This window comes from Mustelus asterias, chromosome 23, assembly GCF_964213995.1.
Source record: "Mustelus asterias chromosome 23, sMusAst1.hap1.1, whole genome shotgun sequence".
Lineage (NCBI taxonomy): Eukaryota > Metazoa > Chordata > Chondrichthyes > Carcharhiniformes > Triakidae > Mustelus > Mustelus asterias.
The window spans coordinates 53998645-54017173 of NC_135823.1; the positions used below are offsets into that span (position 1 = coordinate 53998645).

The 18529-nt window shown below is 43.9% G+C and overlaps 1 protein-coding gene across 1 annotated transcript; it reads left to right on the forward strand.

Moving 5' to 3' along the window:
• On the forward strand, positions 1 to 12894 carry LOC144510791 (cytochrome P450 2K1-like). The gene is made up of 9 exons (XM_078240680.1): positions 1 to 475; positions 1698 to 1860; positions 2962 to 3111; positions 4431 to 4591; positions 5181 to 5354; positions 6076 to 6217; positions 7969 to 8156; positions 11765 to 11906; positions 12637 to 12894. The coding sequence occupies exons 1-9, from the start codon at positions 275 to 277 to the stop codon at positions 12813 to 12815; spliced, it is 1500 nt and encodes a 499-aa protein (XP_078096806.1). The 5' UTR covers positions 1 to 274; the 3' UTR covers positions 12816 to 12894.
• Positions 12895 to 18529: the final 5635 nt, after the last annotated feature.

An 18529-nucleotide genomic window follows, 5' to 3' on the forward strand; every position in this document is an offset into this window, starting at 1 on the left:
GTCTGTGTTGCATTCGGGACTGTTGCATGGTCGGGGTGAGGAGGAGGGATTATGTCCCGTCCTTCCAGTTAATGTAAAGAAACTTCACTCCTCCTACCAGTTACCATCTGATAAGATTTCAACAAGGGAAAGTCCAGTTAGCTAGAGAGCGACAACTTAAAACCACTTCCACCTGCATGTGTTAATGCATTTAGGAGCTCATTCGGGAAGGTGCTGAGATCTAACATAAACTGTGATAACTCCTATTGGGCACATCGCCAGTTTAGATCCCAGTATGTCGATTCTAAGTGTATTCTCTTTGGATTCTGCCACTCTGGGGTTGTTTGCTGCTCTGACCATTATCCTTCTGGTGTATTTTAACACTGGGTCTAAATCTCACGGAACCCTCAACTTCCCCCTGGGACCCGCTCCTCTCCCAGTGATTGGCAACCTGCACATGTTGGATCTGAAGAAGCCGAGTGAATCATTGATGAAGGTAAGAGAAAACCAGATTCTTACAGTAAATCGGAACGGTGTTCTGCTGTTTGCCACCTCTTTTCAGCGCCTCGAGATGTTCATTTTTGTGCTGAAGGCGCTATGTCAATGCAGGTTGTTGCTCCGAAAACAGAGTGCAGCTGAATTTCCTCCCCCGCCGCCCCCCCACACCCCTTAAAGTTTATTTATTAGTCACAAGTAGGTTTATATTACCACTGCAGTGAAGCTACTGTGAATATCCCCTAGTCGCCACACTCTGGCACAATGCACACTCTGGTTCAGGGCACACTGAGGGCGAATTTAGCATGGTCAATATCCCTAACCAGCACGTCGTTTTGGACTGTGGGATGGAACCGGAGCACCCAGAGGAAACCCACGCAGACACGGGTAGAACGTGCAAACTCCGCACAGACAGTGACCCAATGGCTGTGCCCCATTCCTAATACAACATGTTCTTGAATGCTCAGGATCCTGCCAGCAACCATCTTAAATTCTTCATCTTAAAAAGGGCAGCACGGTGGCACAGTTATCAGCACTGCTGTCTCACAGCTCCAGGGACCTGGGTTCGATCCCCTGCTTGGATCACTGTATGTGGGTCGTCTGCACGTTCTCCCCATGTCTGCGTGGGTTTTCTCCGGGTGCTCCGGTTTCCTCCCACACATCAAAAGACTGGTTGGTGCATTGGCCATACTAAATTCTCCCTCAGTGTACCCGAACAGGCGCCGGACTGTAGCGACTCTGGGATTTTCACAGTAATTTCAATGCAGTGTTAATGTAAGCCTACTTGTGACACGAATAAATAATTAAAAATAAAAATAACAAACAATAACAATAATAATTTCATCCTGTGCCAGTCAGCCACGGTCTCCATAGACAACCATGATCTGAGTACTTGGGGCAAAAACCCTTTATCCCTTCTGCCACCTGACCAGACGAGGGCAGAAACTGTACAATATGAATTTGTCTGCAATCTCACACTCAAGTGAGCTGATACATGAATGATCATTGCAGTTTTCCTAGTTGCAGCACTGTGGACTCGATATGTGAAGATCGTGGCTCTCTGTGGTGAGTGCCAGTCCCTGCTGAGTGTGAGTGTCCTTATCAAGCTATGTTGCTTCCTTCCCGAGTGAACATGTTACAATGTATTATTGAGAAGCCACACAAGGCGAGTGATGTGAATAGTTGAATGAGTTGTTCATTGAAATGTATTGCTTTTGTTTAAGCTATCTGAGAAGTACGGTACAGTATTCAGCATCAAGCTAGGATTCAGGAATGTGGTGGTGCTGACCGGCTATGAGACAGTGAATGATGCACTTGTCAAACATGCAGAGGAATTTGGTGGAAGAGCGCACATCCCGATATTTGAGGCAAATACAAAGGGACACGGTAATTCTCACCTTTAACTTCACTGTTGTAAAATCTGTCAGTTCAAATCTGGCTGCAGCCTGTCTGGCTCCAAATAATTAATATTTTTCAGACTTTGACAAAGGTTTGCCTAACTAAACTTTAAAGTTTTGAACAACTTTGGAAGGTTAAAAATCAACAAACTTTTGAATACAATTGGCAATCAATTTTCTGTAACTTCTGTAAAACATTGCTGTGTTTAATTACACAAACGATTAGGAGAAACTACAAATTGGTTACGTTACTGCAGGAATGCTTAGGAAATTCACAATAACTTCATTGCAGTGTTAATGTAAACCCATTTGTGACACGAATAAAAAAGCTAAAAAAAAATTCACGTGGCATCCTACTTTCCATCTTCTTAACAGAGGTATTAATAGGTTAAGAATTTGAAGGATTTGCTGTCACGGGTGAGAACACAAGAACAGGACAATGCCATGAGACCCTTGATCTTACACCTGTGACTGAACTTTCCAAACATGCCTTTGGCCCAGATTTCGTAACCCCTTTGGTTAACAGAAGTCTGCCATCTCAAAAGTCCATTAATAACTAACCCAGTTGCTATTTGCATTTGATGAATTGGGGAGGGAATAGCCTAAATGGGAAGGCGATGGCCTCGAGGTATTATCGCTGCTTTTTAAATTCAAAAACACGGCTTAACTTTCTGGGGAAAGTGCTGGAAAATCTCAGCAGGTCCGGCAGCATTGTTTGACAAAGGGTCATCTGGATGCGAAACGTCAGCTCTTTTCTCTCCTCACAGATGCTGCCAGATCTGCCGAGATTTTCCAGCATTTTCTCTTTGGGTTTCAGATTCAAGCACCCGCAGTAATTTCTTTTAACTTTCTGGGGAGCTGGGTTGGTATGAACGGTATGCTTTGTCTGTATAGCGCAAGAAACAATGCTTTTCACTGTATCCCAATACATGTGACAATAATAAATTAAATCAATAGTAATTTCTGGGCTTCCATCCCTTTCTATTCCAGTTAATTAACTGAAGAGATATTAACATAATAACTGTTAAATCAATCATATTTCTTCATATTTGAAGTTTTAATGATTTCTTTCTGATGGACTTAATTGTAGGCGTTGTTTTTGGTCACGGGGAGTCATGGAAACAAATGCGAAGGTTCACCTTAACCACCCTGCGAGATTTTGGAATGGGCAAAAAAACCATTGAAGACAAAATAATTGAGGAAACCGAATTTCTGATAAAAATGTTTGATTCTTATAAAGGTGAGTTTGTGTGAGGAAAAGAAACAGAATTATCAATGTTTCTTTTCTCTGTGTGTTTCTAATTGTTTGGAAATGAGGTTGAGTTATAGAGAATCACAGAAGGACCAGAACTTCCAAGAGTGACAATCACAGTCAGGTTGCTGCTCTGCCTTTTTTTACTCACCTGGATTGGAAGCTGTGTATTTCTCGCCTGATTTTCCTACTCGAGGCTGAAAGGAAAAGTGCAGCATTCCGGATCCTGGGACTCTTCATTGCAGAGCAGCAGAATCGAGGAAAGTGAGGCTACATGCCCTATTTTTAACAGCACTGGTTGCTGTACACCAGGTAGGCTGAAGGCTCCAGGCCACTTTGATAGGAGAGAAGGTAAGTCTGTAATGTGAGGGGGTAGAGTGAGGTAATAGTCACAGAGAAAGTAAGGGGGTCTGGCGTGGTGGAGTTCATACCATAGCGACCCAGGAGTTGCAGGTGACTAAATCTTCCTGACATGGGGAGAATGTGCAAACTTCTCACAACAGTGACCCAAGGCTGGAATTGAACCTATGTCCGTGATGCTGTGAGGCAGCAGTGCTAACCACTGTACCGCCTTGCTGTCCCTCTTATGTACCTCACCACACCACCCCGGAGATTATAAATACTGGGCAAACATTACAAAGAAGACATCCAGTCCATTGTGTCCCTGCTAGCTTTATGCTGGAACAATCCAAGGTAATTGTGCTGTGAGGCACAGTGGTCAGCACTGCTGTCTCACAGCGCCAGGAACTCTGGCTCGATTCCTGGCTTGGGTCACTGTGTTTGTGGAGTTTGCACATTCTCCCTGCGTGGGTTCCCCCGGATGCTCTGGTTTCCTCCCACAGTCCAAAGATGTGCGGGTTAGGTTGATTGGCCATGATAAATTGACCCTAGTTTCGGGAGACTTAGCAGGGTAAGTGTGTGGCGTTACGGGGATAGGGTGGGATTGTTGTCAGTGCAGGCACGGTTCTATGATTCTAATTCCACTGACTGCGGTGTGCCCGTGACTCTGTATCTTCCCCCAAAATCAATCAAAGAGCTTCTCCCAGAACCGCCGTGACCAACTGGATTCTAGTTTTCCAGTTGATCCATCTCTCATTTCAGGATGTGTTCTCTATTTCCTCAGCACAATTTGTATATCTAGGGTGGATTAGAAAATTCTCGTCAGACCCCTGCTGATCCCTCTCTGTGTTCCTATAACAGCCTCGGGAAGAATCCGAGTGTCCTCATTCCCTGACGAACAATGCAATTGTGATTTTGTTGTGAAGGATCAGCACTAGATTGTGTGTGTGTGCGTGTCTTCTTTGCAGGCCAACCCTTTAACCCAACCATCAAACTGAATGCTGCAGTTGCCAACATAATTTGCTCGATACTTTTTGGTGACAGATTTGATTATGAGGATGAAAGGTTTGTCGGAATAGTAAAGAGATTCAATGAAAACATTCGACTTGCTGGTTCCCCCATGGTCAAGGTAAATCCCGTCTTTCATCAGCAACAGAAATACATTCCAGAAAAGAGCACTTGCGACCAGCAGCAGCTGAAAGGGGTGGGGGATCTATAGTGGAGTCTCAAAAAGCCTGTGTGGTGCAATGTATTAGTTACGTGGAGGAGAAGCGCACCTTAATAATTTACCTGAAGGAGGTTACACTCTCATTGTCTTCAAGCGAGGTCAAGAACCTTAAAATTATGGAGCCAAGATGAGTTTAAATACAGAGATTAGCCAGGATCTAATTTAATGGGAGCATCAGGCCCGACTGGCTGTGTGGCCTCCTCCTGCTCCTGTGCTGTTTGTTAATAAGAAAGAGGAATGTTACAACTCTGAGCTATAAAGAAGCAGGGAGGTAATAGTCAAAGAGATTCATGTTAACATTTGTCCCGAAGCTCTTTGTTCGGATGAACACTAATGGGTGCACAATCTGGACACTTTAATGTGACAGATTCAGAACATTTTAAAGATTTATTCATTGCACTGTTCTCATTGTGGAATACCGGGACGTGAGCAGGTTATTGGTTAACTTTGATATCAAGATAAGTTGCATCACTTTATTTTTATTCCATAGCTGTACAATGCATTTCCCTTCTTGGGATTCCTTCCTGGATCACACAAAAAAATGTTCTCCAATACTGAGGAGAATATTGCTTACTTGAAGACCCTCTTCATCAATCACCATCAGAACCTGGATGAGAATGATCTGAGGAGTTTTATTGATGCATTCATGTTGCGACAACAACAGGTAGAAACACGACTTCATTCTTAAGAAGTGCTGTAGATGCTCTATAAGCTCTGGTTATGATGTCTTGGGACAATAAAGGCAACTTTGTTCAACCCAGCATGGCAGGATGGGCTGTAAATGTCTGATTCTGTGGAAAGTATCATTCATTTATAAAAGAAAGAACCGGCATTTACATTCTGTCTATCGAACCCCCAGGATGTCCCAAAGCAGATTCCAGCCAATGAGGCACTTTTCAAATGTACTCATTGTTTGTGATGTGAATTCAACCAATATCAGGAAAACAGACTATCTGGTCAATCCCACATTGCTGTTTGTGGGCATTTTCCCAGCTCAGATTGGCTGCTTGTTGCCTACAGTCACCACACTCAAAAGCAACGCTTTATTGGCTGTCAGGCACTTTGCAACATCCTCAGGTCATAAAAGACAGAATAGAAATCTTAAGACAGCAGGGAGAACCCCACCCCCCTCATTTTCTTTGCAATATTTCCACCCGAGAGAGCAGACAGAGCCTTTGTTTGACACCTTATCAAAAGTGGCAACTCTGATGCTGCAGCATTCCTTTGGTACTACACTGGAGCAAACCCATTGCTGCCTCTTATTCCTGGCCCCTTTTCTGTACTGCATTTCCCAATAATGTAGAATTCAGGTTAATAATGCACCCATGCCGCACTCTACTGGTTCCAATCCCAATTCTGAGTTCTTTTCTTGTTATCTGTTATAGGAATCGGACAATCCTAATTCATACTTTAATGAAAACAACTTAACATTCACCGCGAGCAACCTATTTGCTGCAGGGATGGAGACCACCTCAACCACAATTCGTTGGGGAATGCTTCTGATGATGAAATATCCAGAGATTCAGAGTAAGGAGCAGTCTGATTCCATCCTGGAACCATCTTGTTGTATCATTTTGTGTGCCTCATTCTCAGATTATCATGGGTGGGATTTTGAGCTTTTTTGCTCCCTCTTTACGGAATGTGGATGTCACTGTCTATTACCAGCATTTATTGTGTGACCATGCTGTGCCTTTCAGAAATGTATTTTAATCAGGTTCCTTTGCAGTATGTTTCTGGCAGGCCCTGGCAATTGTCGACACTGTGATGTCTGTGACCGGTGTCCTTTATTGCTGCTGGGACAATATAATTGATATCACATTGATTTTAATTTGGACTAATGCAGTGTTCTGTGGTTTCATGGTCCTTTGGGGATTGTTGAGTGGAGCTTGATTTGGGGATGTGACTCCAGTGGGTCACTTGAATCATCCCTGGAATGAAACACCTTATGCTCACCCTAACACCAAAATCAGATGTAAAACTTAGGGCCTGGGCTAACTTCATAAAACACCTTGGAGTTTTTGACCTGTGTCTTAACAATTGCCCATCTCTAGTACCCTTCAGAAGGTGGTCGTGAGCTAACTTCCTGAACCACTGCACGGTGGGGGCACGGTAGCACAGTGGTTAGCACTGCTGCTTCACAGCTCCAGGGATCTGGGTTCGATTCCTGCCTTGGTTCACTGTCTGTGTGGAGTTTGCACATTCTCCTCGTGTCTGCGTGGGTTTCCTCCGGGTGCTCCGGTTTCCTCCCACAGTCCAAAGATGTGCGGGTTAGGTTGATTGGCCATGCTAAAATTGCCCCTTATTGTCCTGAGATGCGTAGGTTAGAGAGATTAGCAGGTAAATGTGTAGGGATATGGGGGTAGGGCCTCTGTGGGATTGTGGTCGGTGTAGATTTGTGGGGCCGAATGGCCTCTTTCTGCACTGTAGGGTTTCTATGATTCTTCTATGATTCCACTGCAGTTTCTGTGATGGAGGTACACCCTCAGTACTATTGGGGAGGGAGTTCCTGAATTTTGACCCAGTGACAGTGAAGGAAAAACAAAACATTTCCAAGTCAGGATGGTGAGAAGGGGAACCTCTAGGGTCGTGGTGTTGCCATGTATCTGCTGCCTTTGTCCTTCTAGATGGTATTGGTCATGGGTTTGGAAGGTGCTGCCTGAGGAGCCTTGGTCAGTTCCTGCAGTGCATCTTGTAGATTGTGCACACTGTTGTCACTGTTCATTGGTGGTGGATGGAGTGAATGTGGAAGGGGTGCCAATCACATGTGCTATTTTTTTCCCAGATGGTGTCAAGCTTCTTGGGTATGGTTGGAGGTGCACTCATCCAGGGAAATGGAGAGAATTCCATCTCACTCCTGACTAGTGCCTTGTAGATGATGAACTAGTTTTGGGAAGTCAAGAGGTAGGTTTCTTGGTGTAGGATCCCTGGCCGCTGACCTGCTTACATTGCCATAGTATTTATACGGATAGTCCAGTTCACGTTCTGGTCAGTGCAAAGCCCCAGGATGTTGACAGTGGGGAATTCAGTGATGGTAATGCCATTGAAATTTGAGTGTTGATGGTTGGATTCTCTCTTGCTGGAGATGGTCAATGCCTGGCACTTGTGTGTCGCGAATGTTACTTTTCACTTGTCAGTCCAATGCTGGATATTGTCAAGGGCAGTCATTCAGCTCTTGTGTCCATTTTTGAACCAAGGCTGTAATGAGGTCAGGAGCTGTCTTGCAGGAATAAATCCAGAACCGTACTTTCAATCACTTTATAAATCTTTTTGTCTTGCAGAAAAGTTTCACGAGGAAATTATCAAAGTAATTGGATCAGATCGATCTCCCAGAATTCAAGATCGGAAACGTTTGCCGTACACTGAGGCGGTGATCCATGAAATCCAGAGGTTTGGTGACATCGTGCCCATGAACATCCCACACGAAACCACAGTGGACATAACCTTCAAAGGATTCTTCATTCCAAAGGTACTCTCGGGAAGCTATGGCCACAACTGGGGCCTGACATTCTGAAATGTAATGGAGATCCTGGGGAGGATTTGATCTCTCAAGTTTGCATCTAATTACACTTTGCACCATTTGTGCCTCAGTGGCTAGCTGTCAGTAACTGAAATGTACCAAAGTTGTTGGAGGAAGAGCAGAGGAGTGGAAATAAGTAGAAACCCAATCATAGGGCGGCACGGAAATGATGGCGTGAAAGGCCTCATTGTCCATTGCATTATTTGAGGTTATTTTAAGCTGTGAACGAATAGGGAGAAAGGGAGAATAAATTGGAAACATATGTGTTCACAACCAAATCTTTCATTGCACACCTTTTAATGCAGAATTTGAATTTCCCAACAAAATATTCAGGAGCAAATGTTTGATACCGAGCCACAGCAGGAGATATCAGGAGAGATAACATAAACTGAGTTCGGCTTAAGAGGAAGACTTGCTTTTATAAAGCACTTTGCATGACTCCAGGATGTCTCAAAGCATTTTAGATCCAATAAAATACTTTTGAAGTGTAGTCATCATCGTAATGTGGGAAATGCAGCATTCGATATGCGCACAGCAAACAGCAATGTGACCATTGTAGTGTAGTGTCATGTGGTATATTGGGTTTTAATATGTTAATTCTAATTGTATATTATCACAGGAAGTGATGTAACATCACATGATTTATTTTGCCTCGTGTACACCCTTGTGGAAAGTATAAGCCAGAGCAGTAAGATGTGTTCCAGTAAAGCTACTGTTTCATATACCTCTGCAGACTGATGAAGTATTTTGCATTCATTTCGCAAGACTAGGAATGTTGTAATAATGACCGGATAATCTTTTGCACCTACCAGGAAGACAGAAATGGGACATCAGCTTCAATCCTGTCCAATTGAAAAGACAGTGGTTGGGATTGTGGCAGGACCGAAAATTCACGTTGAGTGAGAATGGAATTTTTTGCAGGTCTGCCAAAAATTCCATCCCGCCTGCGACTGGTAAATCCCGGCCAGTATCTCTGCAATAGCGGCACTGGAGTGCTGGTCTCTGTACTGGAGTGCTGGTCTCTGTACTGGAGTGCTGGTCTCTGTACTGGAGTGGAGGTCTCTGTGCTGGAGTGCTGGTCTCTGTACTGGAGTGCTGGTCTCTGTACTGGAGTGGAGGTCTCTGTACTGGAGTGCTGGTCTCTGTACTGGAGTGCTGGTCTCTGTACTGGAGTGCTGGTCTCTGTACTGGAGTGCTGGTCTCTGTACTGGAGTGCTGGTCTCTGTACTGGAGTGGTGGTCTCTGTACTGGAGTGGTGGTCTCTGTACTGGAGTGCTGGTCTCTGTACTGGAGTGCTGGTCTCTGTACTGGAGTGCTGGTCTCTGTACTGGAGTGGAGGTCTCTGTAATGGAGTGGAGGTCTCTGTACTGGAGTAGTGGTCTCTGTACTGGAGTGCTGGTCTCTGTACTGGAGTGCTGGTCTCTGTACTGGAGTGGAGGTCTCTGTACTGGAGTGGAGGTCTCTACTGGAGTGGAGGTCTCTGTACTGCAGTGCTGGTCTCTGTACTGGAGTGGAGGTCTCTGTAATGGAGTGGAGGTCTCTGTACTGGAGTGCTGGTCTCTGTACTGGAGTGCTGGTCTCTGTACTGGAGTGCTGGTCTCTGTACTGGAGTGCTGGTCTCTGTACTGGAGTGCTGGTCTCTGTACTGGAGTGGAGGTCTCTGTACTGGAGTGGAGGTCTCTGTACTGGAGTGGAGGTCTCTGTACTGGAGTGGAGGTCTCTACTGGAGTGGAGGTCTCTGTACTGCAGTGCTGGTCTCTGTGCTGGAGTGCTGGTCTCTGTACTGGAGTGCTGGTCTCTGTACTGGAGTGGAGGTCTCTGTACTGGAGTGGAGGTCTCTACTGGAGTGGAGGTCTCTGTACTGCAGTGCTGGTCTCTGTGCTGGAGTGCTGGTCTCTGTGCTGGAGTGCTGGTCTCTGTACTGGAGTGCTGGTCTCTGTACTGGAGTGGCGGTCTCTGTACTGGAGTGGCGGTCTCTGTACTGGAGCAGCGGTCTCTGTGCTGAAGTGCTGGTCTCTGTACTGGAGTGCTGGTCTCTGTACTGGAGTGCTGGTCTCTGTACTGGAGTGCTGGTCTCTGTACTGGAGTGGAGGTCTCTGTACTGGAGTAGCAGTCTCTGTACTGGAGTGGAGGTCTCTGTACTGGAGTGGAGGTCTCTGTACTGGAGTGGAGGTCTCTGTACTGGACTAGCAGTCTCTGTACTGGAGTGGAGGTCTCTGTACTGGAGTGGAGGTCTCTGTACTGGAGTGGCGGTCTCTGTGCTGGAGCGGCGGTCTCTGTGCTGGAGCGGCGGTCCCTGTGCTGGAGCGGCGGTCTCTGTGCTGAAGTGCTGGTCCCTGTGCTGGAGCGGCGGTCCCTGTGCTGGAGCGGCGGTCCCTGTGCTGGAGCGGCGGTCCCTGTGCTGGAGCGGTGGTCCCTGTGCTGGAGTGGTGGTCTGTGTGCTGGAGCGGCGGTCCCTGTGCTGGTGTGCTGGTCTCTGTACTGGAGTGGCGGTCTCTGTACTGGAGTGGCGGTCCCTGTGCTGGAGCGGCGATCTCTATGCTGGAGCGGTGGTCTCTGTGCTGGAGCGGTGGCCTCTGTGCTAAGGCCCTGCAATTTGATATGACAGAGGTGAACAAGCACCCAACGATGACATGGCGAGCACAAATGTACGGTCTGAGGGGGAGAGATGTGACAGATGGAGAAGATAAGGTGGGGAAACCCAGAGTTTGGACCCAAACAGCTGAAAGTGTTACTTCTTGCTGGTGCAATGAGTAAAGCTGGGGCTGGCTAAGGGGCCAGAATTGGAATGGAAATTCTATGTTTATCTCACACTGACGTGACTGATTAACAACAGTATAAATATTTTCAGCAATGCCTTTCAATAGAAAAATAAAAGCATCACAAAGAAATGTTGTTTTAATGTCACAGACAACTAGTATGCAGGTACAGCAGATAATAAAGAAAGCAAATGGAATATTGACATTTATAGCGAAAGGAATGGAATATAAAGGTGAGGAAGGATTGTTGCAACGATGGAGTATTGTGCACAGTTTTGGTCCCCTTATTGGAGGAAAGATGTAGTGGCATTGGAGGCAGTTCAGAGGAGGTTCACTAGATTGATTTCAGAGATGAGGGGGTTTGTCGTATGAAGAGAGATTGAACAGTTTAGGCTGATACTCTCTGGAAATTAGAAGCATGACGTGAGATCTAATTGAGGTATAAAAGATGATAAAAGGAATAGATGTGGAGTGGATGCTGCCACTGGTGGGGCATTCTAGGATGAGAGGTCACAGTCTTAGGATAAGGGGAAGCAAATTTAAAACGGAGTTGAGGAGAAACTACTTCTCCCAAAGGGTTGTGAATCTGTGGAATTCGCTACCCCAAAGTGCAATGGATGTTGGGACAGTGAATAAATTTAAGGAGGAGTCAGACAGATTTTTAATTGATAATGGGTTGAAGGGTTATGGGGAGAAGACAGGAAAATGGGGATGAGGAGCATATCAGCCATGATCGAATGGCAGAGTAGATTCAATGGGCTGAATGGTGTAATTCTGTTTATGAACTTATATTTCCAGGGAACCTATGTGATTCCATTGCTGTCCTCTGTGCTGTATGATAAAACCCAATGGGAAAAACCAAATGAGTTCAACCCATCTCACTTTCTGGATGCTGAGGGCAAGTTTGTGAAGAGAGAAGCCTTCATGCCTTTCTCTGCAGGTACACGACGTCTGACATTTTTGGATTGTGTATTGGTGGAAACATTCTCTCCCTTGCTGGGGAAAGTAACATGTGGGAAATGCAGCATTAAGGGAATTTCATGTCTATTATCTTTTTCCTGGGGTTGTGTGGGATGTTGGTGACCTTTTATTCAGACTGCCTAAACCTACTTTTCTCCACAATGGTGAGACTGGCTAAGGAAGCTTGAACTGGGAATTAATGGAACACTCATTTATTAAAACTGCACCTTCACAGTTTCAGGGCATCATAACTTTCAGCATGCCAATGTCTTTGATCCATAGTCACTATTGAAATGGAGGGAACACTGCCAGCAATTCACAAACAATGCCAGATTGCACCTCAGTCTAATGTTTGATCTGAAACATGGTCCCTCTGAAAGGGGCATTCTTCGTTCTGCACCCAGAGCACCATCCTGGATTTTGTGCTCAAGTCTCTGGAGTGGGGCTTGGAGGCCCTTTTTCTCAGAGATTCTGAAGCATTTAATTTTGTTCTGAGCCTGAGATACAGAGGCCACAGGGACAAATACTTCAACCCAGTGAGATTTTATTTAGTGGCGTTCAATAAGAGAACAAAACTGCACTTGTTAAGCCTCAGTTTCTGTACTGCTGTATAAAACTGCAATGTCCCATTTGCTGTTTTAAAAATCATTCTGAATAACTTTGTTTCTTTGAGCAGCATCATTGACAATTCTGCCATTTTTTTTCTGTAGGTCGGAGGGCCTGCGCTGGTGAGACCCTGGCGAAGATGGAACTGTTCCTGTTCTTTACGGCTCTGGTACAAAACTTCAAGTTTCAAGTTCCACCAGATGTCATTGAATTGGGACTTGAGTCGGGTGTGGGTGGTACTTCATTCCCTAAGTACCCGTATGTGTGTGCAGTCCGTCGCTGATTTACGCAAAGATTTTCCTGATATCTTCTTTAATCACTTATAGAAATATGTGGGGCTTTTTTTACACGGTCTCTGTAACATTTATCATTGGGCTGAGATGTGTGGGTGAAGTTTATGGTGTGTCTACAACACACCCTGTCATTAATGCACAAACAGGGCAGAAGGTTCAGGGAGTTCAGAGATAAACCATGAGTTGTGAAGTTCCAGAACTTTCTGGGTGGGTTTTCCTACCAAGCCAAGAGTCCCATTTACAGCACATAAATGATATCTCACCATTAACCTCCCAGTTCCATTAAGCACTTCCTGAATTTGCTTCTTAATCACACATTGACTGCACTGAAGGAAGTATCTGCTCAACCTTAATCTGGAGAGTGAGTGGGTTTCATCTAAGCAGCAGGGTGTTTGTCAGTAAATTGTGGTGGGTGGGATTCCATCTTATTCATTGTGCATTTGCTAATTATGAGTGATGGTTGTGTGTCAGTTTTAGTGAAATCATTCCCCTCTCCATTGCAATCATTGTTACTATTTTATAACACCGATCATTTAGGATCAATCAGCCCCTCCCTCCACCCAGTTGCTCCTTTGTTTAATACACATTAGTGTGCAGTCGTTTCACTGTTCTCCAAGAACCATGTGAATGGGAAGGTGAGTGAATGCATTCCTGGAAGCATCATCATTTGACCTCTCACCTCCAGTTGCTCCGACTCTATGACACTTCCATTGGTCGTCCAACACGTCTGTTCCCACAGTGCCAGCCAATTATTGGACTCCAACCACATCATTGAATGCCAGCCTTTTATTCCCATCATCTATATTTTTATATCTGATAAACGGTTCAAAGAATGAAAAAGCGATGCATAATTCTTTGATGCCCCAATAATTATTCTCTCGGTTGGTCCTGGCAATGTTCTGAAAATTAATCTTGAATCCATGGAGACACCAGAGCAATCCTAGAATAGAGTGATGATGGCAATGAAGGTGATCATTTGACCCGTTGAATCCATGTTGTCTTTTTGTAAATTTACCATCTCAGTCCCATTCTGTCCCTGTATTCCCGTTGCTCTGTAAATGGATTTCCCTGAAGCTCGCATCCATTTTCCTTTTCAAACCATTGATTGTCGCTGCTTCGATCATCTTTATAGACAACACATTTCAAGTCTTTTCCGCTTGGGTGTAAAAATGTTCTTCGTCATCCTGAATCTAAATCTTTGTCCCCTCGTCCTTGACTCATCTTAACAGTTCATTAGTGTCCATTTTTAAATCAATAAAGACAATTCCAGAAGTTTCCATACAGGCACAGCCCATGTTCAAAGTTATGAATATGAGCTGTATTTTACTGGGCAAGATATCGAGACATGCATCATCCACCAATTTATCGTTTCCTTACCATCTTTTCCATCATTGCTCAGGTTGCTGGTTCCCTGGAGGGTAGGGAACCTGAGAATGACCTTCCCAATCTGCACGCTGTGTGACATTGCGGATTGATTTGCAAGGTTAATTTTTGGAATGAGAAATTGGATGCCGCAGATTCACGAAAGGAAATGTTTCCCTCGCCTTTTCCCCGTGTGACTCCATTTAACGCCTTCAACCTTCTGTGACCCCAGAGTGAAAATTTGGGTGGTCTGAGAGTTGTAGCTGGAGGAGATTCAGCTCTTGTGCGATAGGAGGATTATTAATGGATTATTAGTGTATTTGGGCACTGATTATTAATCTATTAGCATTATAATTATTGATACAATTGGCAAATGATTTGAATATAGTGAAGAAGGGAAAGGGTGAATGTATTTTGTACCTAAAAGGTTGAACTTTGTACTTAGAATGTATCACAAACATAACCCTTCATTGTGGCTAATGTCCTCAGGTTTATACTGCCTCTGACATTCATGCAAGTTATTCATTCTTTAACTTTTTATTCTTATAACGATAGACAGTCAGTGTGAATGTTATTTGTAAAGTTTTACCTTTTCTACAAGCTTGTGTGTGGTTTGAGGAAAGAAAGCAATTACATGATGTGGAGTGCGATACGGCCGTTTGACAGGAAGACTCCCCGCTGGGACAGCTGCAATTGCACCGGTAACTTCAAAGGGGAAGCCGCGGAAGAGCAGGAAACCACAGTTTGCTTCGTGACCAGAAGCTGTAAATGTACTTTTGGTTTGTGACTGGTCTGGAGTTTGCTTCGTGTCCAGAGGCTGTAAATGTAGTTTTGAGTCGTGACTGATCTGGTGTTTGAGTCGTGACTGGTATTAGAAGCCACGCTGTATAAATATCCCCACTTTTCTGTGTTCAGGGAGAACTTTGACTTCCGCTTTCAGGGGTCAGGTTCTCCCGCAAGCTTGTGAGAATAAAGCCTCACTGTATTTTGACTCAGACTAGTTTTAAAAGTTTTTTTTCTACCTACAACAATAGTAATATAATCCTGATTATTAATGTAGTAGGATATTGATGAATTAAGCAGTAAGATCCTGATTGTTGCTGCAATAGGCACGTGACTATTGATTGTATCCTGATTGTTAATGTTGCAGTGTCCAGAATCTTAATGTAAGACTCTGATTTGGAATGTAACATGTACCTGGTTATTAGTGCAATAGGATTCTGAGCATGATGTAATACAGTCTTCATTATTGATACAATAACATTCCAATTATTAATCCAATAGTGTGATGATTATTAATGCATTGTAATCCTGACTGTTGGTGATTCCTGATTGTTGAGGAAATCAGCATTCTTCTCAAAGAAAAGCAAACACTGTTGGGGCGATTTTACCAAAAAATGTCCGAGTGCCAAAGGAGCGTGAAAACGGGAGAAATGGGTGATTTCATAATTGAATCTTACCTGACTCTGTCAAAACAAATGAGGACAAGCATGCAGAAGAAAAAGACAGGGAAACAGAGGATAATGAAAAGGAAAGAGCATTTCAATGAGGACAAGCAGAGAGGCAGAAGAGAGAGAGAGAGATAAATATCTTGAAACGGAAGAGAGAGAAAGGGGATTGGAAATGGAAAACATAGCAAGGGAAGAAAGAGAAAAGGAGAGGGAGAAATTCTGCTTACAATCTGGCAGTTAAAGAAACTCTGGAGGAAAGTGAGTGAGGGCATATTTCTGGAGTAGATCTTTAGATTCATGCATGTTCTTCCCAAATTTGATGAGAAAGGTGTGGAGGCATTTTCTAATTCATTTGAAAAGATAGCTAAACAAATAAAATGGCCCCATGGGATTTGGACATTGCTTGTACAGAATAAACTAATAGGTTGGGTGAGTGAAGTGTGTGTGTCTTTGTCAGAAGAAACAACTATGGAGTATGATACAGGGAAGAAAGTTACACGAAGTGCTGATGAGTTAGTAGCAGAGGCTGAGAGACAAAACAGTCTGGATAGACTTATATTGAATTCAGAAGGGGAAACAGAGTAATTTTGAAAGGTAAATAAAATCATTAAAGATAGAAGGAATCCACAGAACTCCTATGGTGCAGAAAGAGGCCATTTGGACAATCAATTCTGCACCAACTCTCGGGAAAACCATAAGTGGAGGAACAGCAGGTTGAAACAGCCAGGCTGATTGTTGATCTTACTGATGACTATGAATTAGTTCATAGATCAAAGCCGTTATTCAACATCCTTTTAGGTTTGAGATGGATGGAAAATGGGAAGGTCTGAAAAAAGGAAGTCAGGTAAGAGAAGGAATAGTTGAAAGTTCCAGTGTTGCAAATTTCATTTGCTGCATCACATTCTTGACGACAGGCCCTCAACATGATCTTGTGAGCCACAGTTCTAATGCTCCCTGCAATTCTGGATCTTACACAGTTGAGTTAAACTGTCTTACTCCTGTCCATAACTTCCTTGAACAATGTCAATGTAAAATTTGATCCTTGATCTAATTGTATTTCCGTGGGTGGCCGTATCTCGAAGACATTAAGTCACTTCTCCACACTCGTTTAAGCTCTGCCATTGTGTAATGGAAAGGCCTCCAGTGGACACATCCAACAAGGTCGATATAAGTTGATTCCCACTTTTTGTTTTACAGAAGGGTCCTGTGCAGTCAATTAAGATCTTTGTAAAAGGTTCCTCAAATGCCGGAATGGGTATTAAGAGAGTTGGTTTTATCTCTATTTGATGTTTTCCTATTACCTGACATGTGTGACACGACTGGCAAAACTCAAACACATCTTTTTGCAGTCCTGGCCAATAAAATGCTTTTGTATTTTTGCTTGAGTTTCCCTTACTCCCACATGAGCTTCCAGTTGTACCTTATGTGTGACCCGTAACAACACCTTTCTATAAACTAACAGTTATACAATTTCATACGATCATAGATCCTACAGTGCAGAAGAAAGCCATTTGGCCCATTGAGTCTACATCAACACAATCCCACACAGGCCCTATCTCCAGAACTCTGCAAATCCCTCTGACATAATCATCCCTGGACACTAAGGGGCAATTTAGCATGGCCAATCAAACAAACCTGCACATCATTGGACTGTGGAAGGAAACCGGAGCACCCAGAAGAAACCCATGCAGAGACGGGGAGAATGTGCAAACTCCAAACAGACAATGACCCAAGCCGGGAATTGAATCCAGGTCCCTGGAATTGTTAGGCAGCAGTACTAGCCACTGTGCCACCGTGCCGCTTGTTGAACTTCCACCCATTTTTCATCCGCCAGAATATGTAAAGATCTGCTCATTAAGACATCATTTTTAAGGTAATAATATTCCAACATTCACTTGGATTATTTTCCTGTATATGCATTCTGATATGACAGCTTTATCTCTCCATCTTTTTCTTGTAACTCTGCTAACTTTCCTGAACTAAAAATATCCACTTTGTCCTCTGCCTGTTCTTGTTCTTTCTCAACCATCCGACCAAAAATGGTTTCTGATAAATTGAACTTCATTTTCTTTATCTTTACTCTTTGATTTCTCCTCCTGTCTCAACCTGTGACTTTGTCACTTTGTTGCCACACATTCAGGAAAAGTCCCAGGATATGCTTCCTGTGACGCCTCAGTTGTTTAATTTTTGACTGGCTTTTCAACCTCATCAACCAGGCATCACTCCCACCTGTGATCCAACGATATCATTCGCGAGGATAAACTGTATTCCTGGACAAGGTCATTTCTCTATTACTCCAACCACCACTTCACCACTTTTCACCGGACGCTTCAACCTCACCTTATATAATGAAATACTACTCCGTTTCTCACTCTACTCCTTCTAAACTACACAACTCCTCATCTCCCACCGTCAAAGACTGACTGACCCCATATTTCTTCAAATCTTAAATCTTAACTTCTTTACCTACTCCTCCCGATACACAGGAATAAACCTTACCCACACAAGTAAATTCTTTCAAGAGATCTGGCACTTTCTTATCAACCAACAACCAACACTGCGGCATTATCCGTCCTACTTTATTATAGTGATAACATCTGAGGCTTTTAATTTCTCTTCCACCCTTTGAGTTTTCCTTTTTGAACTGAGGGAAACTATCTTTACTAGCTCCCATGAGATTCTCTTTGCCTTTTCCACCTGCAGATTTCTCTTTTCCTCAGTTCCTATCCCAAACCAACGATATCATTAGCGAGGATAAACTGTATTCCTGGACAAGGTCATTTCTCTATTACTCCAACCACCAATTCACCACTTTTCACCGGGCGCTTCAACCTCACCTTATATAATGGAACACGACTCCGTTTCTCACTCTACTCCTTCTAAACTACACA